Below are 27303 nucleotides of genomic sequence, written 5' to 3'. Positions count from 1 at the left end.
GAAAATATGTGGAAACATCCAATCAAAAACATAATTTAAATGTCATATGTGGTCTACTTTTTGCACGGGATCTGCATTAGCAGACCCTGTGTCTGTCTTTAAGGGATCTGGTTTCTCTGGGTTCAGTGAGAAAGGCACACATGACTCTGGCTGGGGCCCTTCAGCTGACAGGTATCAGATTCAACCGCTCTTTCTTCGGCAGGAATATCAGAGGATCAAGGAGAGAGGGTGTTCGATGGGAGCAAGACGAAAGAGAGAGAGAGAAAGTGCAGGCATGAGTTTGGTGGGTGGTAATAAGGGCTCTTAAATTGAGTGAACGCATCAGACATTTTTCCATTACGTCGCTTACTCATTTGGTGTCAGACTCTAACCCCCAGCCACACAAATCTCTGCTTAAATAAAAAACCACCTCAAGATATAAGTGGTATAGTCCACAACTTAGGAGCACCTGTTGCCTGGGGAGGATTCTTTTCATGTGACATGGGAATGAGTTGGTGGGGAGGGGCTTATAGGCAGAGTTTGTGACCCCTTAGGCATGTGTTCCAAAATAGTAAGGGATCTATGAGCTAAGAAAAGCTGAACAATAGAGAGTCAGCCCAGTTAACCATTCTTGGCCAATATTGTTGGGGTTTAAACCATCAAGGTGGGCATCTGGACTCTCTTGACCCATATAATCATGTGGTGGAAACTGACCTAAAGAAGTGAATCTTTGAAATTCTCAAACCAAATGCTCAAATTAATACTTGAATTACCCATAAGCAAGGATACATGGAATGTCCTACAGTTTATCCATGATTAAACTTTACAGTGATTAGTCTCAATTCTGCACAAAATGTAGTGATCTACATCTCTCTCTCTCTCAAATTTCATGTGGGACATGCTAATGTAGCCTACACCTTGCTCTTTTTTTCCAATGACACATAAGGTCAAGACAATTTGTACAGTGACAAACCAACCTTGTAGGACTGAAGCTAATGGAAACAGCCTAGTCAGTGTAGCTACTCTTCACATAGATCTAAACCCCTCCCCTCTGGCCCAAACTTCTAAAAACATGGGGGTGGAGAGTGTGTGAGCATGTATTCTGTGCCCTCTTCTTCAAATCTCACAGAGGAAATTATAGACACTGGAGAAACACACAAGCCTTGATCCAAATTTAGGACTTTTTTTGTATAGTTCTTGTCTCTCTGTGTGTGTGTGTGTGTGTGTGTGTGTGTGTGTTTTAAAGGACAAATTAAATTTACAGATCAGTTCTTTGGAATAATACTGCTTGGAAAGGACTGTGAGACAGGACCAAAACTTTGAGTCTCGCACACTCAGAGTCATGCCGGCTGGGTTTCAACAGTTGGGAGGGGAGGTAATGACAATTACGATTATGCATATAAGATAATGTGAGCTACCATACAGTGCGATAATGATTAGTTTGGATCTTTAAAATATAAACATTTTAAACAATTTTATATTTAATTTTTATTTGATTTAAATACCTAAAATAATACATTATGAGAATGTGCCCATGTACTGATTTAATATTACACTCACACTCAGACATGAAGCCTTCCGTTGGTTTTGATAAGATTGTCATTGGATATTGCGATCCAGTGAGAGTGTGAGATAGTAATAAAGTCAACATTGCAGTTAGATGTAGTGTGTAAATGGTCACATGTTTCAAGGTCAAATCTGTGTTTTAAAATGGCTCAGAGATACTCAGTTAAAGCATTTCTGTCTCACAGTGGACCTTAAATGATAAAGTGTAACTAACACTTTAATACTTCTTTATCTTAGTGCTTGTTGATGCCATGCTTTGTGATATGCTGACAGTAATCACAACACTCTAATGCCACTATTGCCAACCTATTATGCCAGCATCTCTGATTTTAATGTTTTGTTAAAGAAGTATTCTCCTAAACTGAAAATGAAATGCTTCTGTCCAAGCGTTCAGACATACTGCCTCTCTTGACATTTGACGTTTCCGTGTATCATTACAAAACACAACATAGCCAAACCTCAACACAGATTGGTCATGCCAGGGAGAAAACACACAAAACAAGTTAGTGCAAAAATGTTAATATTATATCATATAGTTTAATTTAAACATTTTTTACATACACTCACCGGCCACTTTATTAGGTACCCCATGCTAGTAACGGGTTGGACCCCCTTTTGCCTTCAGAACTGCCTCAATTCTTCGTGGCATAGATTCAACAAGGTGCTGGAAGCATTCCTCAGGGAGTTTGGTCCATATTGACATGATGGCATCACACAGTTGCCGCAGATTTGTCGGCTGCACATCCATGATGCGAATCTCCCGTTCCACCACATCCCAAAGATGCTCTATTGGGTTGAGATCTGGTGACTGTGGAGGCCATTTTAGTACAGTGAACTCATTGTCATGTTCAAGAAACCAATTTGAAATGATTAGAGCTTTGTGACATGGTGGAAGTAGCCATCAGAGGATGGGTACATGGTGGCCATAAAGGGATGGACATGGTCAGAAACAATGCTCAGGTAGGCCGTGGCATTTAAACGATGCCCAATTGGCACTAAGGGGCCTAAAGTGTGCCAGGAAAACATCCCCCACACCATTACACCACCACCACCAGCCTGCACAGTGGTAACAAGGCATGATGGTTCCATGTTCTCATTCTGTTTACGCCAAATTCTGACTCTAACATCTGAATGTCTCAACAGAAATCGAGACTCATCAGACCAGGCAACATTTTTTCAGTCTTCAACTGTTCAATTTTGGTGAGCTCTTGCAAATTGTAGCCTCTTTTTCCTATTTGTAGTGGAGATGAGTGGTACCCGGTGGAGTCTTCTGCTGTTGTAGCCCATCCGCCTCAAGGTTGTGCGTGTTGTGGCTTCACAAATGCTTTGCTGCATACCTCGGTTGTAACGAGTGGTTATTTCAGTCACTGTTGCCCTTCTATCAGCTCGAACCAGTCTGGCCATTCTCCTCTGACCTCTAGCATCAACAAGGCATTTCCGCCCACAGAACTGCCGCTCACTGGATGTTTTTTCTTTTTCGGACCATTCTCTGTAAACCCTAGAGATGGTTGTGCGTGAAAATCCCAGTAGATTAGCAGTTTCTGAAATACTCAGACCAGCCCTTCTGGCACCAACAATCATGCCACGTTCAAAGTCACTCAAATCACCTTTCTTCCCCATACTGATGCTCGGTTTGAACTGCAGGAGATTGTCTTGACCATGTCTACATGCCTAAATGCACTGAGTTGCCGCCATGTGATTGGCTGCTTAGAAATTAAGTGTTAACGAGCAGTTGGACAGGTGTACCTAATAAAGTGGCCGGTGAGTGTAATTGTGTCATATACCATGAAAATGAATATTTGAGCAACAAATGTTTTTAATTTAAAGGTTCTCTAAGCGATCCTGGGTGACGTCACTTCTTGTTGACGTTCGAACTATTTTCAAACAAAACGGAGGCTAGCTAGACCCTCCCTCCTCCTCATCTGCACACTAACCCCCCAAACCACACCCCCAAACCCTTCTTGTCGGTCATTGGCTGGAACAGTTTGTTATGTTTCGTGGAGCGGGTCGCCGCAGTTTGTTTTTGTTGCTGTTTGTGGAGCCTGGGCTGTCTACAGAGACCGCGTTTCTTTACAGTGTGTTCAGGGGACAGGCAGCCAGCGAATAGAGAGGAGATGTTTGCTGTATGTGACAAAAAATGTTTTGGCCTAAAAAACGCGTGACATCGCTTAGAGCACCTTTAATTTATATTGAATATAATTTATTTACATTTGTATATGGTATGACGAGTTATCAGAATGCAACTAAATTAAAGTAATTAAAGTTCCCATTCAGTCAGTCACGTTCGACATTACGTCGGACTGACGTCATTTCTTGCCTGGAAGCCCAATCACCTCCAAGTGGTAACAAAACAAGCCAATGAGATTTGCATGCCAAGTCAGACCTACTCGGACATACGGGTATAAATAGGACCGGCATTACTCACTTCATTCATATTTTGCTTCGGAGCCGAGCGGCTGTGAAACAACGATCGCTCTTTCCATTCACCTGACAGCTCACGTTCCCGGGAGAATGGAAACTCCAGGCGGTCCAGTTGATTTGGAGCCAATTCGGGGATGCACAGGTAGACCTGTTTGCCTCCCAGGAGTCCACCCACTGCCAGTTGTTCTATTCCCTGAATGACGGGAACCTTAGGCACTGAGGCACTGATATGTGTTGACCCCAGTGAGCCTTCTCGGACAGACACTGTGCATGGTCAGGGTGGACGAGGAGCAGGTCTTGTTAGTTGCGCCGTACTGGCCCAACCAGACCTGGTTCCCAGAATTGATGCTCCTCGCGACAGCCCCTCCCTCCATGTGTGGTCTCTGGACGAGGCGTGGAGGACTTAAGTGTCCTACCGCCAGCGGTAGTTGACACTATCACTTCAGCTAAAACCCCCTCTACGAGGCGTGCTTATGCTTTAAAGTTGAGTTTGTTCGGCTCTGTGCTTTCCTTCCTTCAAGATGGTTTGGAGCGGAGGCTTTCCCCCTATACCTTGAAGGTGTTGCTATTGCAGCACATCATGAGCTCCTACTTGCTCTTCAGGTGAGTTCCCCACTCGGCAAACCCAGAATCGAGTTCCTACAGCATCTTTCGGCAGTCACACAGGTGTCTTACGCCAGGCCCAATACTGTGCATGGCCGGCCGGTCAGCCCTTGTACTGGGCTAGATGCCCATATGACGTGATTCCCTGTTCGGTAATCCCATATGTGGATTGTCCATGATACGGTTTTCCCCTCTGCTCTGCCCTGTCCCTAGATAGGTAGGACCTACTTCACAGATCTTCCATATGAAGTACTGCCCCACAGGTCAGTCCATATGTGAAACCTCCACACGTTACTTTCCTTCAGGCAGGGTATGGTCCCTGTAGCATTCCCCTTCTTTGGGACTGGGCACGCTTCCTCAGGTATGGAGGACTTCCCTTGGGCTTACTTGGGGCGCTGGGTAGGTTACGACATTTGTGAGAGCAGTTGCCAATAGGGGCACGTGGCAGCTTGCCAGCATCTTGTAACACAGTTCAGTGCCTATGGCGCTTTCCATAGGGACCCCATGACGTCAGTCCGACGTAACATCGAACATGACTGACTGAATGGAATCGTCTAGGTTACTGATGTAACCCCTGTTCCCTGAAGGAGGGTACGGAGACGTTACGCAAACGGAGACGTTTGGTATGTCATACCAAATCTAATGAGACCTAAAGAGCATCCAATATTTTGTGATTTTGGGGCAAACCGATCAGAAGCTATAAGCAAAAATAGTGAATGATGAAAATCATATCTCCGGACCAGTAGGTGGCGGTGTGCTGAAACGCTGCACGTTGCCTCAGGTCATGCTTGCGATGACATGTACCAAAATTTGCCTCATGCTAAAGCATTGCATTTTGATGTGCTCTTTGTTGAATTTCTTTGTGTGTTATTCTAGAACAGTTTGGTTTATCAAAAAGCTTTTGATAACTTTTTGCCAGCACGGTCTGCAGATGATCTGAGCCAACTTTGCTAGGTTGAATCGTCTTGAGCAAAGGAATCATAGAAAAAAAAATATTTTCTGTTTAGGCCTTATGATTCAAAAGTTATTAGCATAAACATGGTAACAAATTTGGACAGTTGGTGACACTATAGGTAAATGACTCCAAATTTGCTGTGCTTAAAGTTCAGACTGTCCTCTATCTGTGTGCCAAATTTCATAACATTCTTGCAAGCGGTTCTATGGGCTGCCATAGACTAAAGAGCAGAAGAAGAAAAATATTAACAGAGACAATAGGTGCCTACGCACATTCAGTGATTGGCCACTAATAATGCATATTAATGCCAGTAAGTGTTACACAATGAATACAGCATTTGTTTAGGGAAATGTGTTATACACTCCTGTACACTTATGTCAGCAGATATAAACAAGAGAGGAGTCAGCCAGACTTCTGTCAGTCAGTGAAAAGACAGGTGTGTGGCCCATTCTGCTAATGCCAGATGAACCACAAAGACATGGGAACAGACTGAACCATTTTACCTAAAACACGTGACAGACAGAACAGATCAAATCAGTATAGGGCTTAATTTTAAAGCAGTAATCCTTAATTAAATATGAAGGTATTTGTGTAATCAGATAGATATCTGGTTTTCCACCTCTCCAATGTTGAACATATTGCTGTGAAGACATTCTATGACATAATGGTTTCGTTATGTACAGGTTGAGGCAATCATACCATGTCCTTGATAGCCATGCAGGCAATAAGATATAAATTTATATCTCTCACGTAGTTATCTATAATATTTTTTAAATATGAATTTAGATTTTATCCCAATATATTAATATAGAATTGCAATATTTAACAATATAGAAAACAAATATTTAAATTTAGAGTGAAGATGACAGTAATGCTGTAATACCTTCCTTTGATGTTTGTAAATTTACTGTGATTATAAACATTGTGTGTTTTGGTTTCCTGCAGAGAATAACTGGAACCCTCGCACTGTCAGTGTTCACCGCTGTACTGGGCTCCTTTCAGTTTGGCTATAACATTGGAGTCATCAACGCTCCACAGAAGGTAATATTGCATCCATTTGAAAATCAGTTACTCATACATAGTTTATACATATTAACGCCGTATTGTTAAAACTTAAACTTGAAACGGCAGGATAATAATGATGTCCAAAGAATTACATTCATAAAGAGTGACTAATGCCGCGTTCCAGGCAACCTGTAACCCGTGTTTTTCCAACCTTATACCCGTGAAAGTGCACTGGAACGGCAGTCAAACCCGTGACTTCCCACCCGTGAACTCGTACTAGATCGCTGTACTCCCAGTAACCAGCTCTGACGTCACATAGCCCGCGAAACCATACAAAACAGCAATGGTTTGATTACATCTAGCTACCACAATTCCTTGCGCTCAGGTAGTTTGGCGTGACTGGCTTGGAACGCGAAAGTAGTGAGTCGTAGTTTGAAGTCGTGATTTACATGCTCAAAAAACTGCCTGGAACGCAGCATTAGTACAGTCCACAGCTATATCTTAGCTATATTAGGGTAGAGTGGGGGAAAATGCCCCCCTGGGGTAAAATGCCCCCCACCCGTTTTCCCCAAAATAACCACTAGAATGAATCAAGATACATTTTTACTATTGCTATGCACTACGTTGACAACGGGGATATACAAATCTCCATGGAGAAGCTGACACCAGCGACGTATTTGAAGAGAAGGGGATTACATGGAAAATGCTATAATGTTCAGATATTAGTAAACAAGTGTTTAATAGAATATTGTTCACAGTGATATCACAGTAATGTATGATAGATGAATAGTGAAGTCTGTAGTTTGAGAGCATATGTTATTTATAAGGAATATAATTATATTTTTAAAAATAAAAAATTTATAAAAAAAACATAGCTTGTGGGGTAAAACGCCCCCTATGCTGAGGGGTAAAACGCCCCCCAATGGGCATAGTTTCTCTTTATCATAATTACTATAGTAACATATTTCTGTTTATCAAAGTCTTTATTTTACACTTTAATGCAGAATAACTAGGCGATAAAATCAAAATATTTTAACAAAACATGATAAAATTACCTCAAGTGAGCATTAGCTAGCTAGCTTGGCGGATGCAATGATGGAAGGTGGTTAGGTGACCCAATGATAAAATATAGTGACTTTTAGAGCATTTATTGAATATATTTCACTTTAAATATACTAATTTATGTTTAATATTTATTTAGGGTTTTCTGTTTTTCTTGATGATAGTGGTGAACAAATACTACATCAATTATCAACCCCATATAGGCCTAGTGTAGAAATCAAAATATTAAAATGTTAGAAATTTGGCTATTTTGTACATTCCTGAAATAAATATTAATAGGTATATATACATGTTGTTGCATTACTTGCCTTTTACTTTTAGAGATTAAAAACTATGTGTATTTTGCTGTTGATCTATGAAGCAAACTGGTTGGTAAGAAAGGGGGCGTTTTACCCCACCTTGGGGGGCGTTTTACCCCACCGCTGGGGCAAAACGCCCCCTTTGTACAAAAATATTTTCAGTCAAAAAATATATATAATTATGCAGGTTGAGCAATTTTAATATTTAGTAATATTCTCCTGCCATAGTCACTCAAAACTGGGATGGCAATTCTAGTCACATTTATGTTTTGTTTCACAGTAATGTCACATTTTCCTTAAGGGGGGCGTTTTCCCCCACTCTACCCTATATTACATATTACAATATTCAGCAATTGTTATTTCAAGTGCATCTCACTCTCATTTTTTCCCCCACAAAATACAATACATAAATTATTTTTGATTTAGCTGTAAAATAAGAAAAATAATCATATTTGTTACCATGACAACTAAAGAGTGGCGGGGAAACTGAACAAAGGAGAACATGTCACTGAGAAAACCAAACTAAAATTGCAACTAAAACTGCAGTTTACTGAAACAGAATACGAAAACAAACCAAACTACAGAATAACATAAACTTGAGTACTAGAACATGACTTGAATTGAACAAACTTGACTTGACTACAAACAAACAAAGCAATATATATACAGTATATTATGTGTATATAATATACACACATATATATAATATACATATATATATATATATATATATATATATATATATATATATATACATATATGCAAAAACTAATGACTAACAAGATACACCTATAAATAATCAAGACGATAAAGGAACTACGTGACTGGGCTGTTAGGGAAATGAAGCGTGTGTGTGTGTGTGCGTGCTTACCTGGTATTCCCTACGTTATGGGGACCATATGATCCCAATGAGGAAAATAAATGAGGTATATAAATCATACTAAATTAAGTGTTTTGAAAATCTAAAAATGAAAGTTTTCTGTGATGGTAAGTTTAGGGGTAGGGTTAGAGGGATAAAATATACAGTTTGTACAGAATACAAATCATTATTTCTATGGGAAGTTCACCAGTGTGTGTGTGTGTGTGTGTGTTGAATTTCTCCCTCTGATAAATGAATCCATTAAAGTGTGGCAATAAATGCCAGTATATAATTTAATTTACTATCATGATGTAATAGAAGAATAATGTACACATATATGACTAGCAGAGTTGCATATGGCAAGTATTTTGACTGAAATTATGTGTATTCTTCATTTTACTTTTATGACTCGTAAAGTATGTTCTGGGGTTCTAACATTCCAACACACAAAGCGTTTCGCTCATGTGATTGGACAGAAAGTGAGGCTTTGTTTGTCATTGATCACGTGACCCTGTGAAACCAATACACGCCTTGGTAAGGGACTTCACTCACTGGAGATTGTGCTGCGTGCTCAATACATTCCTCGAAGCTTCAGTGTCATATCTAACATTATAGGGCCTGTACCATGATGGGTTCCATAAACTCAGGGTTACAGGGTTAGTTTCGAGTTGACAAAATACCAAACCAATCCAATCAGGCTTTGTTGGTACCATAATGTTGATCATCAACTTTCTTTTTCAAGGCTTTGACCCTGAGTTCATAAATAACCATGAAGTGCGTGCAAATGTAAGTGTGACATCAGTAGCGTACAGCCAATCACATACCTTGAAACATGCAAAACTGTGATTCACTTCTCGCAAGAGAGTCAGCGCAATTTTAATTCTCTATTCTATCGAAGATCGAAGAGATTGAAGAATATAAGGTACATAAATGCATTTGCACAGCAAGAAGAAAATATCTTGCTATATCAGTGCAAGTGAAAGTTGTGAAGTTAGTTTATACAGTTGATGATAATATACAGAGACTTGAACATGCAAGCTCATGTAGGGATTTTTAAAGCTTTATGTATTGATTCTAAAGCCTTTTTATGTTACATGTGATCTGTAAATATTTCTATACATTAAACCTAATTGTGTTATATTAATTGTTAAACTAAGACATCTAATGTGTAATGGATTCTCTAGTGAAAAATAAATATACCAAAATGTATTTGAAATAAATTTATTTTATGCTAGGTATATTACAGATACATTTACAACCATTGCAAGTATACTTTAGATAAATATCTTGCATTTAAAGATTGATATCATACAGAGATCATACTATCCTTACTAATTGTGATATTAAAACACATTTTAGGCATAATATTAAGAAATGTGCATTTTGCAATAAAGAAGTACTCCATATAAAGTTTAATTATAATATTAATATCAGTAAGTCTCAAGCGATGTCAGTAAATATATTAATTGAATTAGTAGTATACTTAGTATGAAATAAATGTACTTATTTTGGAATTGTTTTTTTCACTAGGGTTAAGAGTATAAAGATTATATAAATAATATAAAAATCAAATAATTATAATAAATAATCATTGCTAAAAGATCTGTTACTATATAGTGACCTTGAATTTGGAGCAAAAGAAACTGGGGGAGTGATTTTATCGCGTCAGGCATGTCAGTTTGCTCACAGCTGATTGGTCCAGTTTCAGTTTGCCCGGGAGCAGGTTAGCTGTGGAGTGTAAGTTACTATGGCAACGAACACTGCCAAAAGCTGAGCCACTTTCATGGTGACTGAAACCTAGGGTTTGGCACAAACTAAACTGAAACATATCTGTCTATACCTAAACTGGCTTTATGGTATAGGCCCCAGATCAAATGAGGGGAACAGGAAATCACATGACACAATAACATGAAACATGACTATGAGAAACTTCACAATAAAAACCATGAAAAGAACAACATTATTTGAGGGGAAGTCCCCTCGGTTGAAATTGTGTTAGTACGATCCATTTTGTGCTCCGTCACACATTTTTGTGTTGATTTTTCTGTTTGTTTTGGATTGTTGTCCTGATGGAAGATCCAACCACGACCCATTATAAGATTTCTAGCAGAAGCCTCAGGGTTCGATTTTAGGTCCAATTTTGTTTTTATTGTATATTAGCCCTCTTAGTGAAATAATTCGTAATTTTAATAATGTGTCCTATCACTTTTATGCTGATGATATTCAGCTGTATTGCTCTTTCAAGGAGTCAGAGTTAGGTAAATTAACCGATTTATTAGAATGCCTGTCGTGCATTAAGACCTGGTTATATAATAATTATTTGCAACTGAATACAAAAAAGACTGAAACGTTGATTATTGCTCCAGAACAAAAACTACCCCAAATTAAACAACACCTCTGTTCCTTGGACGCGTCCGTCCAGATGAGTCTAAGGAACCTGGGTGTTTTGTTCGACCAATCGATGTCTCTGGATGCTCATTCTAGACAGAGGGTCAGAAATTGTTTCTTTCATTTGAGAAATATCTCTAAACTGAGATCAATACTACCTAAAGCTACCATGGAATTGATCATTCACGCTTTTGTCTCTTCACGGCTAGATTATTGTAATTCTCTTTTTTAATAGCCAGGCTATTAACAGGAACCAACAGAACGGCACACATTACTCCCATCTTATTTAATCTCCACTGGCTTCCAGTAAAATATAGAATTGAGTTTAAAATTTTAGTCTTCATTTTTAAAGCACTACATGGACAGTCCCCCCAATATATCGCTGACATGCTGACCTCTTATTCTTCCGGCCGCACTCTTCGTTCTTCAGGTCAAAACCTCCTGATGGTCCCCAAAACACGCCTTAAAACTCGGGGAGACCGCTCATTTCATGCAGTCGCTACCAAATTGTGGAATGCCCTGCCCTCATCATTGCGTGTGGCCGATTCTGTTGATTCTTTTAAAAAAGAGCTAAAGACAGTACTATTCAGACAAGCTTTCAGTTGACTGAGCTATTATGTTTGTATGTTTTCTGTATGATGTGTCTAAATTGTTAATATTTGTTAAACTTGCTATGTAAAGCACTTTGTGATTTTATCTGTGATAGGTGCTATATAAATAAAGTTTACTTACTTACTAGGTTTTGATTTTCTATCTGTTGATATTTGTTGATGTTTGATAGAATCCACAATGCCATGTATCTGAACAAGATGTCCAGGACCTCCTGCAGAAAAAGCTCTTTTTTTTAATTTCATCTGACCACAGAACCCTGTGCCGTTTGAAGTTCCAGTCGTCTCTGACAACTGAATTTGCTGGAGTTTGTTTTTGGATGAGCGAGGAGGATTTTTCTTGAAATTCTCCATCTGTGATCCTGGCCAGTCAAACTCTCCTCCTCACCGTGCATTAAGACAATATTAGACACACGTCCTCTTCCTGGCAGATTCGTAACATCTTTAGTTGATTGGAACTTCTTAATTATTGCCCTGATGGTCAAAATGGAGATTTTCAATTCTTTAGCTTTTTTTTTACAGCCACTTTCTATTTTGTGATGCTCAACAATCTTTTGATGCACATCAGAACTAGACTCTGTGGTTTTACTCATTGTGATGGATGATTAAGGGAATTTGGCCTTTGTGTTTCCTCATATTTAAACTCCTGTGAAACAAGAAACAACCCCCCCCCCCCACTACTTTCAATTATTTTACTTCAATGAAAGGTTCGATTTTTGCCATTTTCTTAATGAAAGATCAAAAGGATAAACAATGCAGATTTATTTTTTATACCCATTTTTGATCATATTTACCATGTGTGCCATTAATTCTGACCACAACTGTATCTATTAAGAAAGATATGTGTCATCAGGGTGAAAAGGGATGCACATACAAAACATAAAATGCTTTAACATCGAAATTTTAATATGAAATGGGACTATTTTCACTCTTGAAGAAGAGCATAGATTTTTTTTCCTGAGAGTACTAATGTCTCATCATGTCATTCTCCTCTTGTCTTCTCTCTTTTCTTCATGCCTCTGACTTCAGATCATTGAGCAGGACTATAACTCAACATGGACGGAAAGGTACTCAGAACCAATCCCTCCACAAACACTGACATCTCTGTGGTCACTCTCTGTGGCCATCTTCTCCATTGGGGGCATGGTGTCCTCCTTCTCCGTGGGAATCATCTCAGAGTTTTTTGGCAGGTAAGTCAGCTCTATATCTGTATTATCCTTATATTATATATATATAATAACTCAATATAACAAATAATGTTTGGACTAAAGAATAAAATCTACAAAAACACACTCATTACTTAAATATTGTGGACTGCAGCATTACAGTAATTACAAATAAAAATGTCACCATAAGTCAATACATAAATATTTCAATTTGTGCTAATGTCTGATAAATTCAAATAAATAGTAGTAGTATTTTTACCAAGGATAGTTTTGAGAATGATTTGAGAATTTGAGTGTTGAAATATCCTGTTCACATAGCAGCTTACAATAGCGTCTCATATATTGTCTATATGAACGTGTAACGGGATCTATCAACTGTAATAAGTAATAAGTAAATAAAACTAAATTCTTATCACATTTAAAACAAAAGTTGAGGCGCAAGTTCATGAGTCACACGCGGACCACAAAACTCACAGAGACAGCTCTTGTGGAAGACAGTGACTGGATCTAAAACATTCAGATGACACGCCGATTATATCCACACCTTTGTAAATTACCGAACCCACGTTCAGCAAAGAGTGGCTCTCTCGCTCTATATGAAAACTAGTTGCCCAGTCCGGTTCCGTTCACACAGGGCTTTCCAGAACATGCGGTTGTGAGTCTTGAAAATGTATGGGTGTGAGTTATGTTAGTAGAATGCTGTTGTCACCATTGTAAACACCGCAGAAAAGAAAGAGGGAGTAAAGAAACCAGAAGCCTGAGCCAATGCGAAGCTGGAATAGTTTAAAATCCCCCTATAAGTCAATAATTTTATCCCTTAAAACACATATTTGATCACCAAAATGACATATTTAAATGATTTTTCCTGTGAAAAAAAATCATGCTTTAAAATACCCTTGCCTACACCCTTGCTTCATTTAGTATACGCGGATCCATGAATGTGCTAATTATGCTAATTAACTCATTAACGCCAGCTCAGAGATTTATAAGTCAACTTACTGACGTAAACGCTGCACAATGTTGCTTGACAATGTCCTTTTGCTTGACTATGTATCAAACAGCTAATAATGTTTTGCTACTGTTACACAAACCATGTTCCCGTTCGCATCTCAGAGTCAGGCAGCTGCTTTCTAAAAATCATCAGAAACATAAGTGGAGAAAGGCATATAGTTCATCATAACATCCTAATATACATCATACACCTGCTATATTGCTAAATCTACCCGATTTTTCATAACAGAAAAATATACCAGCTAGTTCGCTGTTAATGATATGCTAAAGTCCGCCGGCACATTGGCGTGAATGGTTAAAAGGTAGTTTGTGACGTCAGAAACACAAGCGATTTCAAACCGCGTTTTGGTTCACCGCAGTTTTAAAGAGAAAATACTCAGCAATGGTGCAGATGACTTATGAATTTGCACATGGTTTGTCTTAAAGCACATTTAAAACACCACATAAACACACAAACAATATTAAAAACTTGATTTTCACCACAGGGGGACTTTTAGAAAGGACTGGTCCAAGTTTATTTGAGTTCTTGTTTAAGTACTCTTACCAGGGGCATCACTAGGATTTTCATTTTAGGGGGGCTAAGCCCCCAATATGATTTTTTTTTAAAAAAAAATAAAAAAATGTAACACTTTAGTTTAGGATCTAAAGATCACTATTAACCATTTTCATTACGATGCAAAGGCACGGTTTTATAATAACTGTGGTCCCTAATGTGAGGTAGGGCAAATAAGGGGGTTCGGGGTCTCCCCGAGAAAATATTGATTTCTCTGATCTACATATGTGCATTTTAAGACATTCTGAAGGCCAAAAAACTTGGATAGTGGGCAGCTGATTATTTTTCTCTCCTCATCAGCATCACACTCTTTTTCTCTTTGTTTTTATCTTGCCCTGTCTCTTCCCCTCCTAAAGCTGAGCTTTGACTGATATAGGCTTTTCATTTTTGTCTGTCAGTGAAGAAAGTAAACATAGGGTCAATTGATAGGTTGATTTTGCCTATGAATCATTTTCTCAGACGCGTTTATTTACAGAAAGCTACTAAAGGTAATTAAGTTTATTAAATGCATTCACAATATGTAGGCTACACATTTATTATTGATCTTATGCCTAATACAGGGCCGTAGACAGGGCTTTATAATCACAGAGGTCCTAAATTTGAGCTTGGTAGGGGGTTCAAATTTTTTATTTCTCTGATGTGCATTTCAAGACGTTTGAAGACCAAAAAAGGATAAGAAATAGCTTTAAAACCATGTCAGTGGGCAGTAGATTATTTGTCAATGCCTGCTCTCTTCTCATCTCCATCACTCTTTCTTTTTTTCTCAGTCTCTTCGTCCCTTTCTCTTCCCCTCCTAAAGCTGAGCTTTTTTCATTTACTAAAGGCTACAATTTGTATTATATCCTCAATATGTACACATTCATTATTAATCTTGTGCCTAACATGATGAAAACGGCTTTGTTAATGTTTCTTGTAAACTAATTATTACATTACATGAGTCACGTTACAGCCTATTTTCAGTTAAAAATGGCGAAATTAGACAAAACTATATTAGTTTGCCTGATTATTTTTTGTCATTCGTTTAACATTTATGACCTAAAAAAAGTAAAATATGAAATGTTAAGTTTAGCTACTTACATCTTATCTCGCACTTGACCGTACGCGTCGAGTCACACTGTTAAAATTCGCGCTCAGCAGCGTCTGTGAACATAAAGCCTGCCTACTTTGATTTGATTGGTCATCTCAAATATTCTGACATTGACGAGCAGTGACAGACAAATGAGGCTCAGATGAACACACACATGAACACACACACCCTGTCCTCTGTTTCTGACGTGCTCTCTGTCGGCGCCGCTGTGGATTGAAGATGAAGAACGCGCTGAATCTGATTATAACAAGACTGAAGCGAACACGAATTTGTGTAGCCTACATTAATCTCACATTTTTAGGGGGGCTAGGCAGAAGTTTAGGGGGGCTGAAGCCCCCCTAAAAAGGGCCTAGTGACGCCCCTGACTCTTACTAAAAAGCAACCTTGTTGAAGGGCACAGTTGTGATACGAGCATTCCGATCTCAAGTTACATGTTACAACAGCTGTCTTGGTGATGGTGATTTTGACTGGGGTGCATGTGGCACACCTGTTCTACAATGTAATAGAGAATATAATGTCAAGTCAAGTCATCCTCATTTATATAGCCTAGCGCTTTTAACAATGTAGATTGTTTCAAAGCAGCTTTACAGAGATACACTTGATATAATTTAAGGTAACAGAGATTGGTTTGGTTTTATAGCGGTTCCTGAATAATGTTATTTTCCAGCTAAAGTTAGGTTTGATTGATTCACTTCCGTTGAAATGATAATTTGTTATTAAATTAGGGGCCGCTAAGCTACTTGTCTTGCCTATAAGTTTTGATACAGAATTTTATTTTATTCTACAACTTCGGGGTTGGTACGTGAACCCTAATTTCCACAACGCTTTATCTGTAGAGTGGAATAGGGATCCTCCATAGGGAGAGGCTAGTTGGCACTTCAGCACTGCGTTGTCATCTAGGTCCAGGCGAAGGTCCTTCGTCAGATCTGGAAACGGCCTGGATCCGGCAGGCTGCGGGAATACCTCAGGATAAACAAAGACACTAAAATTAGCGTAGATGCCATTCTTCTTATGATGTAACGAGTATCAGGATTTAAGGGAAGTGTTCCCAGTTCCGGCTGACCTAACCTCTTTAACCTCCGGCTGCAAGCCTAACATTGAATTATAGAAGTCGATAATGTATTGTCAGCAGAAGGAGTGTGATAAAAAATGTGAATCAATATGTGGAGAAAAATAGTGGGATTTCTGTTCTGTTTTAGGAAATAACTTAGAAATGTCAAAATCTAAATGTCTCAGTTGTATTACATAAAAATATTATTTTATGTTCCTTGTTTATTATGCTAGGAGGAAAGCAATGCTTATCAATAATGTCCTTGCATTTATTGGTGGAGGCCTGATGGGGATGTCCAAGATCAGCCGGTCATTTGAAATGATGATTTTGGGACGCTTTACCATTGGGACATATTGTGGTAAGTTTTACTCTTTTTCTTACACCTTGCTAAGAAGGTATCTAAGGTATATGAACTAAAAGTACATTAAAACAGTTTATTTTCATTACAGTAGGCTAAATGTTTCATCTTAAAGGGTCATGAAACCCCAAAATAATTTTTTTGAGATGTGAACAGATATGTACAGACTGCACATCGTTGAAAACACTAAAGGTACTCATTAAGTTTATTCAGTGAAAATTGGTTATTTTTGCATTTCAAATAGTCTTGCAGCAGCTGAAATTATTAATTTGACTGAATTTCTGTGTAATTCAGTAAACAATAAATTACAATGAACTCACCCCATAATATAAGATGGTGAGCACCGTGTATTATTAAACTCACTCAAACTTATTAATGATTACCAGTCTCCCTGACTGGTAATCATTAATAACACTGGATGGGTTAAGTCAATCCCTTAATACTTAACATTATCAATAAATAACAATAATTGTACTTGTAAGAAATCCAATTCAAGATATCTCTAAAGATGTTTTGACTAGTCTAATTGCTGCGTTCATGCCATGTCGTAATTACGGTAAGTAAAGCTTTGTATATGATAAGCCGTTTTAGCATTAAATGCTCCTGGCTCTACTAGTCGTCGTAATTAAGTTTTGATTAGTCAAAATTCCAATTCCAGATATCTATTTTGTAATTTTGACTCGTCATAATTGGAATTAAGATATCTACGATGTGATTATGATGACGTCATAGATATCTTTAATTGATGCGTAACATACGCACAGACAGGGCCAAAAATCAACTCGCCAAATGCCAGTAAAAATCAGTGTTGGCGTATATATGAAACGGTGTCAATCTTTTGTCGGTGCCAAAGTTGAAGGTAATATTTTTATTAATTCTAGAAATGCAATGTTGTAAAAACATGAACTTGAAAAAAACGTGAACGACGCTTGGGACAGTTGACAGGCCAGCGCTACATCGTCACGAAAGTTTAAGCCTTGCTAATTGAAATATTCAAGTGCAAGAAGTTGTGAAAGGGAACTCAATTTGTTAGAAACTGTGTGGAAAGTTTTCTGTGCGCAAACATCCGAAGCGCGCCCAGAAATCCACATCTCATACAGCGTGAAAAATCACTCACTGATCTTGACTGAAAAAACTTTTGTAACTTTAATAAGGATTAATATATGATTAATTAATACAGTGAAGACTATGCAGTCATTTATTTTATTACATTCTGCACCTGAAAATCATGAATTTTGTCATAACAGCCCAAAGTCTCATAACTGGTAAAAAATATTTATGGCCAGAAAATGTTCTTAAGTCACCAGCCATTGGCAGGTGTGGCAAAAAGTTAGTTTTTGGCCCTGCGCACAGGTAATTAGAGATATCTCTAATTCTATTTCTACTAGTCAAAATTATATTTTAAGATATCTGCATTGTACCTAGTCGGATCTGTTTTTGTGTGCCATGAAACTGAATTTACTCAGCTCCTCCCCATTTTAATTGTATCACGTTTCAGATATATAAAGTAATTTTGTTAATTCTAGATATTAAAATTCTTCCCGCTCACAAAGCTAAATGCATATATCTCCAAAGAAAGGTCTTCCTTGTTAAAAAACTAATTGAGATATCCATAATTAAATTGCAGATATCTTTAATTGAGATTTGACTAGGAAAAAATCCAATTCAAGATATCTACAATTGTAATTTGACTAGTGTTGTAATGTCAGTCTGTGTTCCCCTGTCATTTCTTGTTTTAGCAGTTCCCCATTATGTCTATTAGTCTTCCCAGGTGTCCCCGGTTAACCACGCCCCCTTGTTATCTTGTTCAGCTCGTTTGCCCTTGTATTTAAGCCCTGTGTTTCAGTCCAGTCTTTGTGAGTTCTAGTATTGTTACTGTTAATGTTGGATGCCCTGTTCCTGTTCTGAGTCTGAGTCTGAGTCTTTGTGAAGTTTTCAGTTTATTTAATAAAGTGTACTGCATGTGGATCCTGCTTTCTCCCTGCTTCAACCACCATCGTAACAACTAGAAATACATTACTTTCTATTTTCAATTGTCAGTATTTTGGATATATTTAAAGATGATGAATTACATATATATTAAATTTGAATTATGACAAGTCAAACACCAGTTAGAGATATTTCAAATTATAATTATTACTAGTGGTAATTCAATAAGAGATATCTCTAATTTAATTATTTCTAGTGAAATTGTCATTTGAGATATATTTAATTAGAATTATGCCTTATACAAAATCAATTTAGATATCTTTAATTACAATTTCTTCTAGTAAAAACTTTAAAACTCTAGATATCAGAAAATATTTTTCAATGGAAGTCAATTGGAGAATATGACTAGTCAAAATAGCACTGTAGAAATCTCGAATACATTTTATGACTAGTCTTAATCACATTGTAGATATCTTAAATCCAATTAACAACAAGTCAAAATTGCAGCATAGATATCTGGAATTGGAATTTTGACTAGTCAAAACTAAATTACAACTAGGGGTATTTTAAGGGTTAGTTCACCCAAAAAATTAAACGTTTACTCACCCTCGAGCTAGCCATCCTAGGTGAAAATGACTCCATTTTCTTTTAGCCAAACACAATCTGAGTTATATTTAAAAATATCCTGGCTCTTCCAAGCTTTAAAATGGGAGTGAATGGTACCCTATAGATATTGATGCCCAAAAAAGAACATCCATCCATCATAAAAGTACTCCATACAGCTCCAGGGCAGTCAGTTCTTAACCTTTTTTACTCCAAGGCCCCCCTCCTCTTTGAATCAATACTGCAAACATACTTTGCAAAAATATCACTGCACACATTCTTTACAACTTAAAAATACTTACTTTGCTCAGTCATACAATAATTAAACAAATAAGCACAAATCAACCTGCCATAACAAACAAGACCACTATACAGAATTATTAAACACACCAAAAATACAAATTAAAAATAAAAACATTCTGAATGTGTGGAAACTCACCAATCTGAAGGCAGGTCGATGTCATCAGTGGACAGTTCCTCTGTCAGAACAAGCAAGTGCCTATGTTTGGAGCGTCAGATGCCCACGGATCCTCACAAACTTCTCCAAAACACGCTTCTTCGGCGAGCATAAAACACTTACAGACAGTACATTCATTTTGACAACTATGTGAATATATTGACCTGTGTTAATGTAGAAATACATCGTTATAGCGATAAGTGAGCCGAGAGTGCACATACACGTTTTTTTTCTACATCAATATCTGACTCGCGCATTCCCAATGTTCAACTCCTGTATGTCACTGTAATCGTCTTTACCTTCATTTCAATCGTCATCCATCAAAACTTTATTAGCGACACTGGTTTCTTTATCCAACTGAGAAATGTTGTAATTATAGACCTATCAGTATTCTTCCAGCTTTGTCTAAAGTTTTAGAGAAGATTGTTTCAGAACAACTCATGCACCACCTTGAGACAAACCAATATCTGAGTCCTCCACAATTTGGATTCAGGAACAACCATTCCACAGAATCTGCAATCTGTCTATTAACTGAAAATATCAAACAATCACTTGACCAGGGAAATGTAGCTGGTGCTGTATTCCTAGATTTAAAAAAAGCATTCGATACAGTAAATCACAACATATTAATTTCAAAATTAGCCAAGTTCATTTATCCAAAAAATCATTGTCCTGGTTTGAATCATATCTAAAGGGCCGTGAACAGTGTGTTATGATTAATAGTGTGAGATCCACTTTTCTTAAAATTAAAACAGGCATTCCTCAGGGCACGGTCTTGGGACCCATACTCTTCAGTTTATATATTAATGACTTGCCGGATGTAGTATGTCCAGATATAGGTCTACTGATGTATGCAGATGACACAGTGGTGTATGCATCTGCTGATACCTGTATTTCTGTGGCTGACAAACTTAATGCTAATTTAGAAAGAATATCATCTTGGCTGGCCTCATCTCGTTTAACTTTAAATATCAAAAAAACAAACTCTGTCTGCTTTTCTTTTCAAAAACTACCCCCAACACAACTCTTGAACATAAAAATTAATGGTGAAATTATTGAACAAGTACCTGAAGTGAAGTATCTCGGAATAAATATAGATTATCAGTTGAATTTTAAAAGTCATATCAAGAAAATTTGTAAAACCATTAGGGCCAATTTGAGCTGTTTTATGTTGATAAGAAACTGTCTGACTCTTGACTGTGCTTTTACTTTTTTTTATTCTATGATTCTTTCACATATATCTTATGGCTTAACCACATGGTCTCAAGCTCATCAGTCATCAGTCAAAACTATAGAGTGTCTTTACAACAGAGCCTTGAAAGTTTTGGATAAGAAGAGAATAAGGTACCATCACTGCCAAATTCAAAGTAAATATAAGATTTTAAGTTTTGTTAATTGTATTTCTCTGCATCTGGTTAAACTGGTCTTCAAATGTTTAAATGATGCTGCTCCACTACCGCTTTGCAAAATAATAACAAGACAGCAAAGTACTAGACCGACCAGATCTGCTTTTAAAGTTAAAGGCAGGGTAGGTAAAAATCCCCAAAAACACTTTTTTACCAAATTTGTTTAAACTGTCTTTATATATCAATGCATAATTAAAATGTAAGTAATCTGGAAAAGAAATTATAAAAATCGAGTGTCTGTAGTCCTCTCAGGACTGCAATAAACACAGCTCATTATTCCATTCGGGGCGAAAGAAAATATTGGCTGGGGCGACTGTCACTCTCCCTCGCTACCATGGATACCACCTCTGCTGATACAGGAGCAGCCCAAATGCGCGCACCCGTTTGAAGAGGCACGGAAGCTAGTAATAACAATTACGGCAGACAAAGAACAGTCAAAATTCTCAGTACCTGCATATACAGGCAGCAAAGTCAAACAAGCTAAAAAAAGGAAGACAGTATTTGAAAAGGCTATGAACAAAAATTCTTTGGATAAATCAAGAAATCATACGAGAGTCAATATCGGCGTGGCTTTCCAGCGGTGGCGACAACTGAGGGATCTCAAGGGGCTGAAAATCGCGCGTTCATGTGTTTTGGGGGCGTGGCTTTGGAAGGAGCCGAGAAGGGAGGGGGTGGGAGTTAATGGAATAATGAGCTGTGTTTATTGCAGTCCTGAGAGGACTACAGACACTCGATTTTTATAATTTCTTTTCCAGATTACTTACATTTTAATTATGCATTGATATATAAAGACAGTTTAAACAAATTTGGAAAAAAGTATTTTTGGGGATTTTTACCTACCCTGCCTTTAACTGTAACATCCCTTTCTGTAGAACATCATTTGCTCAGGCTGCTGTTTCAGTGAAAGGGGCAAAATTATGGAATTCTCTGCCAGATCATCTGAAATGTATCCCGACATTAGACATCTTCAAAAAACAAAACAAATTGTGGTTAATTCAGGAACAGTGTTGTTCTCATATTTAGTCTTTTTGACTGCCCTTTCTGCATACTATTTTTTTTTTTTTAATCCTACTTTATTATTTTCCATTGTACTACATTTTTATCTTTGTATTACATTTAACCAAAAAAGCTCTTCTAGGGACAAGTGTTGTAAATTAGCTATAGCTACATATAGCTACACAAAACATTATGATACATGCATCAGATTACTGTCAAAGTGCATCTATGTTATTTGTATCTGTCCCTATCTAAATAAACTTAAATAATAAAATGTAGTTCATGAAGCGGTTGGGTGTTGGGTGTCACACAATCTTTATTTCACACAGCGCGATGAGAAATGGCTTGGGCTGCTCAGAAACAATCACAGAATACGTACGTGAGAGGTGGTGCTTTGTTATTTTTGTATGTAAGGTATTAATAATAAAATGAATTAATTATATTATATTTAAATACATTTAAAGTTATCTCGCGGCCCCCCTGGAGGATCACTGAGGCCCCCTAGTTGGCCGCGGTCCACCCCTTTTTAACTGTTGCTCCAGGGGGTTAAAAAAGGCTTTCTGAAGCAAAGTAATGCGTTTTTTTGTAAGAAAAATATCCACATTTATAACTTTATAAACTATGATCACTGGCTTCCGGTAACGGCCGTATGCGAGCCTAGTTCCGGCTGAAGAGTGACCTCTGACCCCCTAAGCAAACGTACACACTTTTCCTTGTGTCAGAGAGTTGGAGTACTGCAGGTATATTTGGAAATCTAAGCAATTCTTGCCGCTCGCCATTCTTAAGTAAAGGATTTGGACGTTTTTTGACTGGTACTCTTTTAAATGTTATTACCTAGGTGGCGTTTAAAAGGTGGAGATCTGAAACCATTCAGCTCTGCACAATTTCAAAAACATATGCGATTTACAGATTTTACATCTGAAAGAGAGGTGTACCTGCGTTTTTTGGCCGTTCGTTCTCTGAATCACACGTACACACATTTGAGAAATGACCGCAATATCAAATATCAAATTTTTCTTCATAAGGGTTGGCATCAGGATTGGTGCCAATGTATGTGGGTGAGATTGCCCCTACCAGTCTAAGAGGAGCTCTGGGCACCCTGCACCAGCTGGCCATCGTCACAGGCATTCTTATCGCCCAGGTACAGTAAACTTAAGTTCTTAAGTTCAATCATTCTGTTTTTTCCCCTTGATATTAATTTTCAATTTTCTTTTGAGCTCATAACTACTGTGACTGGTCTCCAGTCCTTTATTATTTCATTTTCAATATTTTTTATTTTTCACTCATTTCTCATTATCAATGTCATGATCTTCTCTTCAGATCTTAGGGCTGGAGTCTCTGTTGGGCAATGAGCAGCTGTGGCCGGTTTTGCTGGGTGTTACAGTTCTACCTACAATCCTGCAGATGACGCTGTTGCCTTTCTGTCCGGAGAGCCCGCGCTTCCTCTATATCATCCGCTGCCAAGAGCACCATGCAAAAAGCGGTGAGGAGTCATGGGTCATTTCTACAGTTTGGTGCATTAATGTCCCCATAAAACAATACTGCATATTTTACATAAAATGTTAATCAACTTTCATACCATATGGTTTTTCCTGCATAAATGTACCCCAATTAATAAATATGAATACCAAACAAACTTTATTATAATTTAAGAATTTTTAAATGGTAAACTAAATACACTCTAACCAATGAGCACTTCAGCTTATTTCCTCTCTTCTTCAGCTTTGCGGCGTCTGACTGGCCGTCTGGAGGTCAGTGATGACTTGGCTGAGATGAAGGAGGAAAAGAGGAGGATGGACATGGAGAGGAAAGTGTCCATTCCTGAGCTCTTCCGCTCTCCTCTGTACCGGCAGCCCATTATCATCTCTATCATGCTGCAGCTCTCTCAGCAGCTGTCAGGAGTTAATGCTGTGAGTGCTGCAGTTGTCAAGTCACTTTATTTATAGCACTTTTTACTATACAAATTGTTTCAAAGCAGCTTTACAGTGATAACAGGAAAATAATGCTACAAAGTTTCTTTCTGCTGTACAGCAAATCTAGAAGAAAATAGTGTCATAGTAGGCTACCTTTGCCCCATTACCTGAATTATTTTTTTTAAATTACTTAATGTAAATGTAACTGACCCTTCGTAATATGGTGGCGCAAAAAAATAAAGTGTTGAGCTAAACGATTGATGTTTAAATGTAATCATTTATCACCATTAAGGGAAAAGAAGACTTTTAATACATTTTCATTTATGGCAGTAAAGATGTTTGTTTTTTTTAGAACAGTAAACCGAAACAAACTGAATTTGTGTGCGAGATGTTTTTGAACCAATTCTCACAATTGCTCTTGCATTCCACTGCTCAGATCTTCTATTATTCTACTGACATCTTCAAGAAGGCTGGGGTGGAGAGTCCGGTTTATGCCACCATAGGTGCTGGAGTTGTCAATTGTGCTTTCACTATAGTCTCGGTATGTTATAATTTGTTTTTTAATAATTAATATATACTATTAAATTTAAAAAAAATCAAACAATATGAACCACATTATTAGCATAAACCAAGCCAAAGTACAAATACATGTTTATCATGTGATGCCGATTACTGACGTCGCTCATTGTCTATTGCTCACTTGTTCAATCTACAGGTCTTCCTGGTCGAGCGGATGGGTCGCCGGACACTCCACATGCTTGGACTTGCTGGAATGTGTATCTGTGCCATCATCATGACAATTGCCCTCACATTACTGGTCAGCCCAAAATACTTATCAGGAAAAGGATGGCAAAATATATGGCAAATATATATTTTTTTAACTTCGTAGATTTCCCTTTTAACTATTTGCATAAAAATAGTTTAAAAATGGAAAAAGTACTCTTAATTTAGAGAAAATCACTTGACAAAGTCAGAAGGCTGGTTGTAAAATGCTCAAATACATTTGTTTAGCATTTTTCCTTGTCAGTGAATCCTATTAAAATTATCATCACTTTTTAATGTCGGGTCCCAACTTGAATCTTTAAAATGTGGAAAATGACAAAGTATGAACTGTTGTTTTGTAACATATAGACAGATAAGAAGGTATAACTGTAAAAAACAACTCTCTGCTTTAGCAAAGGTGATGGATCATTAACTATTTTTTTCTTTGTTCATTGACAGGAGACTGTGCCATCAATGAGCTACATTAGCATGATGGCCATTTTTGGTTTTGTGGCCTTCTTTGAGGTAGGGCCAGGTCCGATCCCTTGGTTCTTTGTGGCTGAACTCTTCTCGCAAGGTCCCAGACCAGCAGCCATGGCAGTAGCTGGCTGCTCCAACTGGACTGCCAACTTCATCATTGGCATGGGCTTCCCGTATGTTGCTGTAAGTGCAGAGGAAACATTGTTTTATTCTGGATTTCAATATTCCAATATATCAAATGTGTCTTAAATCTATCAAACTCAATCTCTCCTTACCACAGAACCTATGTGGTCCATACGTTTTCCTGATCTTCGCTGTGCTCCTTCTTTTCTTTCTGGTCTTCACATTCTTCCGAGTTCCTGAGACACGAGGCAAGACTTTTGACCAAATCTCAGCCACCTTCCATGGTCATCCACAAAACATGATGGACATGGACCTAGACATGGATCAAGGGAAACACAGTACAGAGCTAGACTATCTAGGATCTGATGGGACAGAGAACTGAAGCCTGAGAACGAGAGAGATTGTGGATGGGGGCCAGAATCACCACAATTTACCATTCTTTGTGGCTTGGAGAGGAAAATGCATACCAAAAAGACATTACTCAGAAGAGACTATGTGGTCTTTGGAAATTAAGTATTATAAAGAAGGATGTTGGACTTAGGGAGAAAGTGCAATGTTGTATGAAAAGGAGCAAGACTTGAGATTTGGAACTCTGCACTTTAACTGCACAAAGGTTTCCATACACCACAAAGCCAGCTATGCTTTTGCATACAACTAGTAGCTCATAGACTGTTCTTTTCATTTTAGTGTTATATTAGGATAATGGACCCTTTTCACATTTCCGGGGTTTTGAGAAGCGGAAGTCTTCATAGTTGGGTAAACTTGTATATCAGTGAATGGGAGACAACAGCAAATATAATTTTGTATTTCTATCTGCTCTAATAGCAAAGGCAAAAACATCTGTGACAGCATTTTCATAACTTTCCAAAAGAGGGAAAAATATACAGAGATTGATTACAGCAGTCAGAAGAGAATAAGATGTGAAAATAGCTGCCACTCCCTCGCAGCAGCGTTGATTATTTTTTTGTCATTTACTGTCAACCAAGATAATATAACAGAAAGTATAGCATTATGTGTATTCAATAAAATAATCTTTACTAGATTTGCGATGTTGATAACTGCAGAAACGCATCATTACAGTCTGTGAAAAGGGTCCTTGAAACATTCTAATACTGATTAGTAACAAACTGTCAAATACTTTCAAAGTTTTTGCATAAAGCAAAAATTTTACCAGTAGATATTTAATGCTTTTATCATACATTATCCTCAACACACATTAGAGAAACTAGTTATGTCAAACCTTCAATATTTTAATGACAGAATCAAACATCAAAACATGCACATTTTGTAATTTCAGACATGTATAACTTCATAGGAAGTATATAGGAAATTGTTTGTGCTTAATATATAGAGAACACTTCTTATTCACTATATTATATATAAAAAAAAAGTTTCACTGAGAAATTAAATGTAAGATGTGTGCCGTTTGATGAGTGAAAAAAAGCTGACCTATATTCCTTATATGTTCACTTATATTGTTACTATATGCCACATTCTGAGGTGTAATTAACTTATTTATATGATGGAATAAAACATGTTTTTGTTCTGACAAACCAACTGTACATTTACAAGCACAGGAAGTGTGACCAGCTTTTCAACAAGGTTTGGCCCAACAGAACATGGATAAATGGATTAAGTAAGCTTGTGTCTGTCAAGTATGACC

General features: G+C 37.7%; 1 protein-coding gene across 1 annotated transcript; it reads left to right on the top strand.

The window, feature by feature from the left end:
* Positions 1-1191: 1191 nt before the first annotated feature.
* LOC130076854 (solute carrier family 2, facilitated glucose transporter member 4-like) lies at positions 1192-27193 on the top strand. Its single transcript, XM_056242126.1, has 11 exons — positions 1192-1354; positions 6470-6565; positions 12775-12935; positions 16847-16971; positions 23388-23503; positions 23683-23845; positions 24085-24272; positions 24712-24816; positions 24991-25092; positions 25497-25700; positions 25798-27193. Exons 1-11 carry the CDS (start codon positions 1322-1324, stop codon positions 26020-26022), a joined length of 1518 nt encoding a protein of 505 aa, XP_056098101.1. The 5' UTR covers positions 1192-1321; the 3' UTR covers positions 26023-27193.
* Positions 27194-27303: the final 110 nt, after the last annotated feature.

Source organism: Rhinichthys klamathensis, unplaced genomic scaffold, assembly GCF_029890125.1.
Source record: "Rhinichthys klamathensis goyatoka isolate OS25496 unplaced genomic scaffold, OSU_Roscu_1.1 h1tg000695l_1, whole genome shotgun sequence".
Lineage (NCBI taxonomy): Eukaryota > Metazoa > Chordata > Actinopteri > Cypriniformes > Leuciscidae > Rhinichthys > Rhinichthys klamathensis.
The sequence above is the reverse complement of the archived record's forward strand: the minus strand, read 5'-3'. Positions and strand labels throughout refer to the sequence as shown.

Bases quoted from the DNA above. Each gene is read 5' to 3' on its own strand.
- LOC130076854 (XM_056242126.1), top strand. From the start codon at position 1,322: ATGCCGGCTGGGTTTCAACAGTTGGGAGGGGAG. The intron at 23,846-24,084 runs GTGAGGAGTCAT...TCTCTTCTTCAG, and splicing joins AGAGCACCATGCAAAAAGCG to CTTTGCGGCGTCTGACTGGC. The intron at 25,093-25,496 runs GTCAGCCCAAAA...GTTCATTGACAG, and splicing joins CAATTGCCCTCACATTACTG to GAGACTGTGCCATCAATGAG.